The sequence below is a fragment of the Cydia amplana genome, chromosome 16 (genome assembly GCF_948474715.1).
Source record: "Cydia amplana chromosome 16, ilCydAmpl1.1, whole genome shotgun sequence".
Classification (NCBI taxonomy): Eukaryota; Metazoa; Arthropoda; class Insecta; order Lepidoptera; family Tortricidae; genus Cydia; species Cydia amplana.
In genome coordinates, this window is record NC_086084.1 from 2,681,278 (window position 1) to 2,694,369 (window position 13,092).

Genomic DNA, 13,092 nt, shown 5'->3' on the forward strand with positions numbered 1-13,092 from the left:
TATGGTCTCCTACAATGTATCCTACGCCTACACATGTTATTAAAATTATTATACATAAGGTAAACGTACGAGTGCTCGACATGCTAGTGCCCAATAGATGACACCCTGCTGTCACCTCTATTGACAATGACTTAAGTTTCAAGATGACATGTACAGGGACTGTGTCGAGCACCAGTATGTTTACCTTATCTATTTTTTTATTTAGCTTTAAAAATAAATTTGTTTACCTGCAACAGTATATTCTTACTATTAGTAGTAATAGTTGTTTGTCTCTATTTTACTGTGTAAACAATGTAAAGGTAGGTGTATAACAGCAAAACTTGATGCATACAATGTAACAGTCATCATCACAGTACAGCTTTACCTATATTTTTTTTACAGCCTTATGAAGAAAAGAGAGGGTTCTTCTGCTATAAAGATTGTTATCTCACTGACTTGCACAGGTGAATCTGAAGCCAACTGGGATCCATGTAGCATTGATAATTTGGCTAAGGTAAAATTTAGAGTCAGTGCCAAATTGATAGAGGGTAAAATTACATTTTCTTTCAGTTTTTCTTCAGCAAAACATGATTTGGCTATGTATAAAAGTGTCAAAATAAATGTACAAAGTAAAGATTTGAAATATTCTGTATTGAATATTGATGTATCTAATGATTGGTCTGCATTCCAAGAAATGGGATTTAAGCAACCGTTTGCCGATAGCAAAAAATTCTATGATACAATAAGCATTGTTGTTACTGCATATGAGTGTAAGAAGGAAATAGTGCTTTCAAAATTATATGCTGACAGCGACTTCACTGACTTCCATCTGGCAACATCTGAAGGATTTGTACCTGTCCACAAGGCATGCCTGGCTGCTCACAGTGACGTATTTAAAGCTATGTTGAACAATGAGTGGAAAGAAACAATCAACGGTGAAATAACGATGAAGGGAGTCACCGTTGAGACACTTGAACAGTTAAAGGAATACATGTATTTGGGCATTGTGCCTGAGGATGAGGATGGACTCCGTCCATTGCTTTTGATCGCCAGGTGCTACCTTATTGAAGATTTAGAAAAACATTGCATTAGAAAGCTAGCGGAGAATGTTACAGGGGAAAACCTATTCTCACTTCTTGAATTTGCCTGTGACAACAATATACCAGAACTATCATTTGCTATGCTAGTGATGACTGAAAATGTTGATGTCAATATAGCAGCTAAAAATTTAACACTTGTTATGGATAGTCAAAAGGCAAAAGAATCTCAACAGTAACTTTTCTTTATTAGGGAACCATTGACTTAAAGGGAAGGTGGGCCCAGGCAGGCGTGGCTCACTCCGCGATTTCGTCGCTTTGCTACAGGTAGCTAAAAGTACATCCGTTCCGCCCCAATTTTGGGGAAAGCCATAAGCCGCGCGTGGCGCTGTCGCCACCTAGCGGCCATATCTGTGCGGATCGTAACAGACGCGTTTTGTTAGAGAGTGAGTCTTCTGTACTATTATTTATTCTGTGGCCCAGGTTGATTAGATATATTATCAATACAATTTTCTATCTAAACTAAAAAATATTCTGAATTCTTTGGCATTGTTATTAGCTGAAATTTCAAACTAGTGACAATTGACACAATTTCAAAGAGTACACATAAATTTGCCTACTAGTAAAAAACAATTTTTTGTTTTTGAATGGATGGATGTTATAGTCTGTCAAGCCATTTCCGTCAGTAGAAAAATGCGGCAAATTTGAATTTCGCGCCTTTTTCTACTGACAGGTTATAAGTAGGTATATTATTTTATTTGGTATTAAATTATTAAATCCAATCATGGATAAATAAGTAAGCCCCTCTGTGTTCACTCGAAGAAAAGATAAAAACCCATTTATAATATTTTTTTAGCAAGCTTTGCGAAAACTTATTAGAAACCAGATTTAAACTTAACTAATCTTAAGCAAGTTTGAAACTTATACTCTCATACAACATATTATTATTAGGGTAAGTATACATGTTAGCAATTTAAAGGGGTTGGTAAGGGAAGCCTGAAATAAGACACCTATATTCAAAATTCTAAAACAACATAGAATCTGTGCGGAAAGAGAAGAGTCCTGGAATGTATAGGGTATCCCAATACATTATTATTATTATTTATTATTCATATAACAATACAAGATTGTGTTCGAATATTAACATTGATGTACAATAAAATAACTAGAATTAGAATTAAATAGCAATAAAAATACATGTCAAAAAAATAAGTCATCTTAAATAATAATTATACAATACAATACACAGCAAACATTAGCAATTATACAGCAGTAACATTGAATTTAAAAATATCTATTACATAATCATAAAAAAAAAATCCATTCCACGACTCTTTTCTTTCCGAACAGACTAATGTTTGGGGGCAAAACTTATTTTACCCATTATTGACCCAACTGGATTGTCTACCCTGTATGTAATTGAATGACTGAATTGTAATTAGATTATGATTAATTTGTATCTCTAATTTCATAAGAATTTTAATAAATAAAACAATTCAAACTAGTTTAAATTTAAATTTTATTTTAAATATATAACATGATAGTATCACTATGCAATTAAATATTTACTTCTATGTGATTGAATGATATAATATTTGCACGTGTCTTCGCCCGTAGTCGCTCTCGTTTTTAATTTTCGTTACAACAATCTCAGTCTTTTTCACTAAATTAAATTTCGTCGTGAAATAAATACGTTGCAATTTCCATACGTCGAAAATTTCACATAGCAACAATGTTAAAAAATCGATATCGATTGAAGTGTTGCTATGTTCACAAAATTATCTATGCTTGTGTTTAATTTTATTACAAAAGCTTTGTGATTTTTACGATTTAAGGAATATTTACACGATTATTGCTCTTTTTTATCATAGATAGGCCTTAGAGGTCGAGAATTTACAAACGAGGTGGAATAGACTATAGAGTATTAAAAACAATTAAAAAATAGAGGCCTTTGGCATAGAATGCGATGAAATGCGACTGTGCGGAGTCAAAACATGTTGGAATTAACTTGTGTCGTACCTCGAAAAAGGGACTTTATTACAGCGCCTCGTAACAACGTGACCTTAGCACAGATTGCAATAAGTCCGAATTCCCACTTTTTCGCAACAAAGGTACAAGTCGGAACTCGACCTCAGACATATGAAATAGCATTCATAGTTAGCGACATGAAGTTGCTCTAGGAATACATAGAAACCAGCAGCGTTACGTCGTCTGCTGCTGCTGTCGGGTCACCAATTGTACCTTAAGACCCTTTTTGCCAGACAAAATGGCCGACGTAACTAAAATCTTACGTTAGTAGGGGATTTAAAAAAGTAACCCATTTTTTTGTCAATTTAATATTTTTCAGGAGAGATCAGGACACTATTTAGGATAATAGATAGTTGGTATTTCTCATGCAGAATAAAGGGCTTCACACACTTAATTCAGTAGCCGACTACAGAGACGAAGTAATACGTAGAAGTGAGATTTAGATATCTCTACCGTGTCTAATGTATAGCTGTGTCCCTGTCGTCAGTTACCGAATTAAGTCAAGTGTAAGTTGCGCTTTTATCTGAAACGAGTGTCAATAAATGGGGCATTATCTTGTATTTTATATCGGAGCATCGTTAATAATGGGGTAAGCGCCATTGACAATAAGGTCCCTTTTCATAGATAACGTCACAAATAAGATAAGTATGTCAATAAAATTGGGTCACTTTAACACCCCTTTTCTTCATCACGAGCTTAGTCTCAAGTCTACGCGTCCTCATGAAACTGAAGACTATTTACGTCTAACTTTCTACAGTTCTACTAGTCCGGCCTCTAGTCTAAGAGTTGAAGGAACAAATAGTTCTTAGTACAAGTACAAAACTACATATGTAAGTACCAGGGGTATAGCTAAGATCAGTTTTTTTTAGTGTCCGACCGAAACATGTTTTTTTGCCGAAACCGAAACCGAATGTTCGGCTTTGGCTCTAGTTTCGGCCGAAACCGAAACCGAAACTTTTGTAGACTTGTTAAAATCGTTGAAAAAATGTAATAAAACCGCTTTTACACACCTATTATGGGGCCGTCAACACCCAATGTCCTTGAAATTGATGTTGCTTAAGCAGTTTTTTATGAAAATTACTAGAGTTAGACCAAGATAATTCTGCAACGATTTTGATAAGTTGATAACACACGCAGTGCAAGTGTTATTTTAAACGTCAAAACTTCTATGAAATTATGACGTATAAATAACATTTGCACTAGTTGCACTGCGTACGCTATCAAAATCATTGCAGAATTTTCTTGGTATAACTCTATTCATTCACCAGTCAAGCTAACATGTAGACACAGGGTCAACCAACAACGCGAGCGCAGCGAGCGCGAAATTTTTTGTTAACAATATCGCAAGGCCGGGTACTGATCTTCACCTGGGCCGAAAAGTCCGAAGTGCCCCATTGAGGCGAACTTTCATGCGAAGTCAAAGCCCTAGCCGTGCTTAAGGCTTCAGGATAAGTAGTTGAGCACAGACTCCAACCAATGTCCATTGGATTCAAAAGCTAGACCGCAGGCCGAGCATGGCGCAGCGAGGCCAAAGGCTAAGCTGAAGTAGAGGACATGTGGAACACAAACCAATGGTAAATTGAGGTAAAAAGTGAGGCTAGTTTTCTTATTATTTTCTTGCCCAGGGCCCAGTAACATGCGACAGTGCTATCTCATTCACTTATGTATTGACAGCCTCTTAAGACTGCGTCAACCGTCCAGTGGCGCCCTCATTAGTGGAATTGTGTTTTATAATAAAACAATGTCTGTACCTAATATACATGAATCAGTATATGTAGGTATTAATATTGTTGTCCTACTTATTCCCCAACTTTTGGTCTTTGTCCGAAGTACCATTTCGTAAGTTTCGGGCCGGCCGAAAGGTTCGGCCGTTTTTTGGCCGAAACCGAAACTACAGCCGAAACATGATTTTTTGGCCGAAACTGACCGAAACAGAAACCGAAACCGAACCTTCGGTCGGACACTAGTTTTTTTTGCACAATAAAGCAAATATTCATTATTCTCATTCGAGTCTACCTAATAACAGTAGATATTCATACAGATACAAAATAATTGCCACATTACTGGTCGGATACTAAGATCAGTAGGTAGAATATGTTTTACAAATTCGTCAACATGTAACCCTAGAAGTAGAATAGAAATACTTTGTTTGGTGTAAAACATAAAACGTAGAACTAGAAGTGTGACTTTAAGTATTATAATCATAAAATGACGTTATGATTCAATATAATATATGTAGGTACATACATATAAGACTACAGACAGGGAAAACCCATGCTGGCGCCATCTATGCAAAACTTTGACAGTTGCCAACCCCATTGTGGTAATTGAACTGTCATTTTAGTATCTTGGATGTAAAAACAAGGCTTAATTTGACATTTAAATGGGTAAATGTAGGTATATTAAAAATCACGAAAACTAAAAATCTATATCTAAAGAGGGCCCCTGGGGCATAGTACCAAAGATACTGGCAGCATTTCCTTGCTGAATTGCAACGCTTATTCGTTGAGCGAGGAAGCTGCCAGCTCTTTTGTCCCCAGTTATCTCAACCAGCCGTTTGGCCAAAATCACGAATACTTTATCTTTACGTATGTCGTATATGATCAAGTAATGTGGCCGTTAATTCGTTAAAATTATGGCAAATATCAGAACAGTTAAACCCGTATAACCTTAATCCGACATTAATCAGATACGTCGGTCGCAGTCAAAAATACATTACACTTTTTTGGGGGGGCTTTTTATCTGAATAATAAATAGTCTAACATCATTCCTGAAGTTTTCTACAAAAGTGTAGTTTACTTAAAGTTACTCTTTTACTTTGAAAAATGCTAGAAGTTATTTTTTGAGTCACGTTATTTTTAGGTTCTGATGAGCACGAACTCAATGAGGTTCTGTTGTTTTATTGTAGTTTCTATGGCCATATATGGCCATGACAATTTCAAAAGCAAATTTTTGATGTTGACATGAAGGGTTACAGTTCAGCTTAATCGAACATCGAAAACTAGGTCATCAGAGTTTGGGTTAAACAAACCAACACAACACGAACAATAAAAACAAATTACCTAAATATTTAACAAGTTCAGACCAAAATACCTCGCCTTCTTTAAAAGTATTGAGGTGCTATAGACTTGAGCATTTACTCGAGCACAACATCGAGCATTCGCATGTTTTTAGGCAGATTCGGCGAAATTTTCGACGAACGCTAGTAAGTACATTCTGTTCACGTGAATGCTCATTACACGTGAATGTTCTAGTCTATCAGCACCTTCAATAGTTTCATTCGGCGAACGACACTAGTGGAACGCCCTTGAAACAGGCCCAAGCAACACGCTGGCGACACGGCGACAACCCGAGGGCAACACGGCGGCAACGCTGCGACAACGCGACGGCGACGTGGCGACATTACCGCTCGCTGTCGTTGCGTCGTTCGCGGCGCTTGCGTAGTGGCGCGTTGTACTCCCACGCGTCCTCCCCCACCGGGCTGAATAGCTGGAATGAGTGTCACATATAAATGCAGGAAATTTTGACTTGTTTCATACTAAATCACAGACAAGACATCCTCTAGACTGAGCATAGTAGCGCTACCCCCTCTGTCACAAATGTACGGTAGTTTTACTCCATTTTCGAGTCAAAGTGTCTTTTCTCAAACATGCAATGAAATGTCGTCGCTCCGGGCGTTATATCAGGCTTCGAAGTATCACGTTTAGGGCGGAGCGACTCCAGGGAACTGTAAAGGAATTTCATACGAAATTGAAGGCCTAGGCCGGGAAGTAATTTTTTTTTAATTCTAATGTAAACATGGGGTCTGTGTCCATGAACAGGCTAAACGGCCGAATTATATATATATTTTTTTATATTTTTAGTGAATGAGTGGTTATCGGACCAAAATATCCGTGTTAACGCCTGTTATACACGAACGTACTGATATTAAGAATACGAATCTGTATGATTCAATGTGTTGATGAATAAATTTAAAATCTTGTTTATACGTAAGTCACCAGAGACCATAGACAATATTTAAAATCCTCTGCATTTATTTTATTTATTGAAATTGAGATTCTTATTATCAGGTTGTGTATAATGGCCCTAATCGAACACTATACACGCGAAATACGGACGACTTCCGTAAAAAAAAAGTAATTATGGCAGGATTGGAAGGAAAATTAAAAAACTTGTCGTGTAGCTATTTGTGGTTGATATTTATAATTTGTTTTTTTGAGTGGTGATTCTTTTATTTCATTGCATATGTTTGAGAAAAGCACTATACATGCCTAGCCGTGAAAAGGTCTTGCCGATTTCGTATCACTATCCGGCCTCCCTACGGTCGGCCGTCTACCTACTACCTACCTACCTACCTACCTACTCACCCGGCAAGCCCTTCTTTCCCGGCGTCTGCAGTAATGTACTATTGTGTGACGTCCGTGTGTTTGAACGGACCAATCACGGCACGGGACTCGATCACCTCGTCCCCCGCACCCCAGTATTTTTGGCAGCATCGGTTTCATGAAATAATTGCTTTAAACTCCGTTTAGAGGATTCCTAGTCTATGTGCTAAATGTAGCGCAGGGTAGGAAGGCAATGAAAAAAAAAAAAAAAATGGAAGCTCTGAAAAATTCACAAAGCCAGAGATTGAGCGAGAAAAAAGCAGGGTGTGGAGGGAAGAGATGACTGTCCCTACCAAACCTGACAAAAATAAGACTTGACCAGCTCAGACACTCCAGACGTATTCACGTTGTAGGTATCACCCTGGGCCGCACGCTGTTTGGCCTTAATACGAAATGGCGAAAAGCCTGCTCAACCCTAAGGCGGCGGTGACGTGTCTTTGTCAAGTCTTAAGCGAGACACATCTCCAATAGGCGTATTGTATCTTGTATTAAAGTACCTTTTTAATACATCAAACTAGTTTCTATGTTGCTGGATTCGTCAATCTATAAACTCAAAACAAAAACGGCCGTTTTAACTTTGGACGCATAGATTGAGGAATCCAGCAACATAGAAACAAGTTTGATGTACGATTTAAATAATCACGATTATTTAGCAGTGGCGCTAGTGTGCACGTTGGTGGGCTCTTAAGTGACTGTGTTAGCATTATTAGCGTACCTGCGTGTTCCACTTGTTCCCGTTGGCCGCCCTCTGTTTGGCCTGATCCCGCTGCGTCTGCTCGACCCTGCTCTTGCCCAATGTTGCCTGCTCTGTCCTGTGCTACATACCTGCGTGTTCCACTTGTCCCCGTTGGCCGCCCTCTGTTTGGCCTGATCCCGCTGCGCCTGCTCGACCCTGCTCTTGCCCAATGTTGCCCTGTGCTACATACCTGCGTGTTCCACTTGTCCCCGTTGGCCGCCCTCTGTTTGGCCTGATCCCGCTGCGCCTGCTCGACCCTGCTCTTGGCCAATGTTGCCTGCTCTGTCCTGTGCTACATACCTGCGTGTTCCACTTGTCCCCGTTGGCCGCCCTCTGTTTGGCCTGATCCCGCTGCGCCTGCTCGACCCTGCTCTTGCCCAATGTTGCCCTGTGCTACATACCTGCGTGTTCCACTTGTCCCCGTTGGCCGCCCTCTGTTTGGCCTGATCCCGCTGTGCCTGCTCGACCCTGCTCTTGCCCAATGTTGCCCTGTGCTACATACCTGCGTGTTCCACTTGTCCCCGTTGGCCGCCCTCTGTTTGGCCTGATCCCGCTGCGCCTGCTCGACCCTGCTCTTGCCCAATGTTGCCCTGTGCTACATACCTGCGTGTTCCACTTGTCCCCGTTGGCCGCCCTCTGTTTGGCCTGATCCCGCTGCGCCTGCTCGACCCTGCTCTTGCCCAATGTTGCCCTGTGCTACATACCTGCGTGTTCCACTTGTCCCCGTTGGCCGCCCTCTGTTTGGCCTGATCCCGCTGCGCCTGCTCGACCCTGCTCTTGCCCAATGTTGCCCTGTGCTACATACCTGCGTGTTCCACTTGTTCCCGTTGGCCGCCCTCTGTTTGGCCTGATCCCGCTGCGCCTGCTCGACCCTGCTCTTGCCCAATGTTGCCCTGTGCTACATACCTGCGTGTTCCACTTGTCCCCGTTGGCCGCCCTCTGTTTGGCCTGATCCCGCTGCGCCTGCTCGACCCTGCTCTTGCCCAATGTTGCCCTGTGCTACATACCTGCGTGTTCCACTTGTCCCCGTTGGCCGCCCTCTGTTTGGCCTGATCCCGCTGCGCCTGCTCGACCCTGCTCTTGCCCAATGTTGCCTGCTCTGTCCTGTGCTACATACCTGCGTGTTCCACTTGTCCCCGTTGGCCGCCCTCTGTTTGGCCTGATCCCGCTGCGCCTGCTCGACCCTGCTCTTGGCCAATGTTGCCTGCTCTGTCCTGTGCTACATACCTGCGTGTTCCACTTGTCCCCGTTGGCCGCCCTCTGTTTGGCCTGATCCCGCTGCGCCTGCTCGACCCTGCTCTTGGCCAATGTTGCCTGCTCTGTCCTGTGCTACATACCTGCGTGTTCCACTTGTCCCCGTTGGCCGCCCTCTGTTTGGCCTGATCCCGCTGCGCCTGCTCGACCCTGCTCTTGCCCAATGTTGCCTGCTCTGTCCTGTGCTACATACCTGCGTGTTCCACTTGTCCCCGTTGGCCGCCCTCTGTTTGGCCTGATCCCGCTGCGCCTGCTCGACCCTGCTCTTGCCCAATGTTGCCTGCTCTGTCCTGTGCTACATACCTGCGTGTTCCACTTGTCCCCGTTGGCCGCCCTCTGTTTGGCCTGATCCCGCTGCGCCTGCTCGACCCTGCTCTTGCCCAATGTTGCCCTGTGCTACATACCTGCGTGTTCCACTTGTCCCCGTTGGCCGCCCTCTGTTTGGCCTGATCCCGCTGCGCCTGCTCGACCCTGCTCTTGCCCAATGTTGCCCTGTGCTACATACCTGCGTGTTCCACTTGTCCCCGTTGGCCGCCCTCTGTTTGGCCTGATCCCGCTGCGCCTGCTCGACCCTGCTCTTGCCCAATGTTGCCCTGTGCTACATACCTGCGTGTTCCACTTGTCCCCTTTGCCGCCCTCTGTTTGGCCTGATCCCGCTGCGCCTGCTCGACCCTGCTCTTGGCCAATGTTGCCTGCTCTGTCCTGTGCTACATACCTGCGTGTTCCACTTGTCCCCGTTGGCCGCCCTCTGTTTGGCCTGATCCCGCTGCGCCTGCTCGACCCTGCTCTTGCCCAATGTTGCCCTGTGCTACATACCTGCGTGTTCCACTTGTCCCCGTTGGCCGCCCTCTGTTTGGCCTGATCCCGCTGTGCCTGCTCGACCCTGCTCTTGCCCAATGTTGCCCTGTGCTACATACCTGCGTGTTCCACTTGTCCCCGTTGGCCGCCCTCTGTTTGGCCTGATCCCGCTGCGCCTGCTCGACCCTGCTCTTGCCCAATGTTGCCCTGTGCTACATACCTGCGTGTTCCACTTGTCCCCGTTGGCCGCCCTCTGTTTGGCCTGATCCCGCTGCGCCTGCTCGACCCTGCTCTTGCCCAATGTTGCCCTGTGCTACATACCTGCGTGTTCCACTTGTCCCCGTTGGCCGCCCTCTGTTTGGCCTGATCCCGCTGCGCCTGCTCGACCCTGCTCTTGCCCAATGTTGCCCTGTGCTACATACCTGCGTGTTCCACTTGTTCCCGTTGGCCGCCCTCTGTTTGGCCTGATCCCGCTGCGCCTGCTCGACCCTGCTCTTGCCCAATGTTGCCCTGTGCTACATACCTGCGTGTTCCACTTGTCCCCGTTGGCCGCCCTCTGTTTGGCCTGATCCCGCTGCGCCTGCTCGACCCTGCTCTTGCCCAATGTTGCCCTGTGCTACATACCTGCGTGTTCCACTTGTCCCCGTTGGCCGCCCTCTGTTTGGCCTGATCCCGCTGCGCCTGCTCGACCCTGCTCTTGCCCAATGTTGCCCTGTGCTACATACCTGCGTGTTCCACTTGTTCCCGTTGGCCGCCCTCTGTTTGGCCTGATCCCGCTGCGCCTGCTCGACCCTGCTCTTGCCCAATGTTGCCCTGTGCTACATACCTGCGTGTTCCACTTGTCCCCGTTGGCCGCCCTCTGTTTGGCCTGATCCCGCTGCGCCTGCTCGACCCTGCTCTTGCCCAATGTTGCCCTGTGCTACATACCTGCGTGTTCCACTTGTTCCCGTTGGCCGCCCTCTGTTTGGCCTGATCCCGCTGCGCCTGCTCGACCCTGCTCTTGCCCAATGTTGCCCTGTGCTACATACCTGCGTGTTCCACTTGTCCCCGTTGGCCGCCCTCTGTTTGGCCTGATCCCGCTGCGCCTGCTCGACCCTGCTCTTGCCCAATGTTGCCCTGTGCTACATACCTGCGTGTTCCACTTGTCCCCGTTGGCCGCCCTCTGTTTGGCCTGATCCCGCTGCGCCTGCTCGACCCTGCTCTTGGCCAGCGTGGCCTGCTCGCAGTCCTGCGCCCTGAGCGCGGCGGTGACGTGTCGCCAGATGCGGCGCGACTCGTGCGGCTGCTGGCGCGACACGGACGCCACGCGTTTGCGACGCGGCTTCATGTTCGACACCTCGAAGAGGACTTCGGTGCGCTGGAACGGAAAATGTTTAAAGACATCTTAGCGTTTAGGTTTTTTACAAGCTCATACTCAACTTGCATTGTATGTACAGTCAGCAGCAGAAGTTGCTAAGCGGGCGAGGTGTTCAAAATGATCTTGACGCGACTTTATTGTTAAGAGAATAAGAGCGCATCAAGGTAATTTTGAGCACCTCGCCCGCTTAGCAACTTCTGCTGCTGACTGTACCTATGTATGTATGTTTGTACGGGTCAAATCTTGCAAGTTAAATTGGACCCACTTCCCGGTTTCCGATGAAGCTGAAAATTTGCATACGTGTGTAAGTCTGGTGACAATGTAATATTATGGTACCATGGAGCTGATCTGATGATGGAGACAGGAGGTGGCCAATTGCAAAAGAAATGTACGTAATTAAGCGCAGTTAAGAAGCTGTGATTAGTCTTAACTTAATTGATTCATTTGTGTTACGAAAATAACTATGTAAATTGTATTGTATTTATTGTACTTAATTCGTACACATATAAGTCTATAGCATACGCTAACACACTTCCATGCATCTAACTTAAATAGAAACGACTTAACTGTCGTAACACAATGGAATCAATTAATTTTAGACTAATTACAGGTACTTAACTATGTACACGTTTATGGCAATTCACTCGTTTGGGGTTTTTAGAAATGTCTCAATGAGAATTGTCTGTGGAAAGAAAAGTACAGTCAGCGATAAAAGCTTGTACCAAAATGAAATTTTTGCCAAAAACTTAGTGTTTCTTGGCAACACATAAGTTTAGTAAGGAAACGTGTATAGACTTACCCCTGACTCCGTCGACCCTAGTGTTCCACTCCCCCTGCGCCGTATAATACGGTTTCTTCTCAGTCCCGGCGAACTCTTCGCACGTCACGCGGTGTTTCTTGCCAACACATAAGTTTAGTAAGGAAACGTGTATAGACTTACCCCTGAGTCCGTCCACCGTCCGTCCACCCTCGTGTTCCACTCCCCCTGCGCCGTATAATACGGTTTCTTCTCAGTCCCGGCGAACACTTCGCACGTCACGCGGTGTTTCTTGCCAACACATAAGTTTAGCAAGGAAACGTCTATAGACTTACCCCTGACTCCGTCGACCCTTGTGTTCCACTCGCCCTGCGCCGTATAATACGGTTTCTTCTCAGTCCCGGCGAACACTTCGCACGTCACGCGGTGTTTCTTGCCAACACATAAGTTTATTAAGGAAACTTGTATAGACTTACCCCTGAGTCCGTCCACCGTCCGTCCACCCTCGTGTTCCACTCCCCCTGCGCCGTATAATACGGTTTCTTCTCAGTCCCGGCGAACTCTTCGCACGTCACGCGGTGTTTCTTGCCAACACATAAGTTTAGTAAGGAAACGTGTATAGACTTACCCCTGAGTCCGTCCACCGTCCGTCCACCCTCGTGTTCCACTCCCCCTGCGCCGTATAATACGGTTTCTTCTCAGTCCCGGCGAACTCTCCGCACGTCACGCGGTGTTTCTTGCCAACACATAAGTTTAGTAAG

At 44.9% G+C, this 13,092-nt stretch overlaps 1 protein-coding gene across 1 annotated transcript in view; it reads right to left on the reverse strand.

Annotated features, from left to right (window-relative positions):
* Window positions 1–6,326: 6,326 nt before the first annotated feature.
* Window positions 6,327–13,092, reverse strand: part of LOC134655430 (oxysterol-binding protein-related protein 9) — a 140,213-nt gene continuing 133,447 nt past the window's right edge. Inside the window, exons 16-17 of the mRNA XM_063510898.1 lie at window positions 11,347–11,574; window positions 6,327–6,533 (exon numbers count right to left, since the gene is read on the reverse strand). Coding sequence (XP_063366968.1) covers window positions 6,447–6,533; window positions 11,347–11,574 — 315 coding nt within the window. The 3' untranslated portion in view covers window positions 6,327–6,446. The remainder of the gene's footprint in view (window positions 6,534–11,346; window positions 11,575–13,092) is intronic.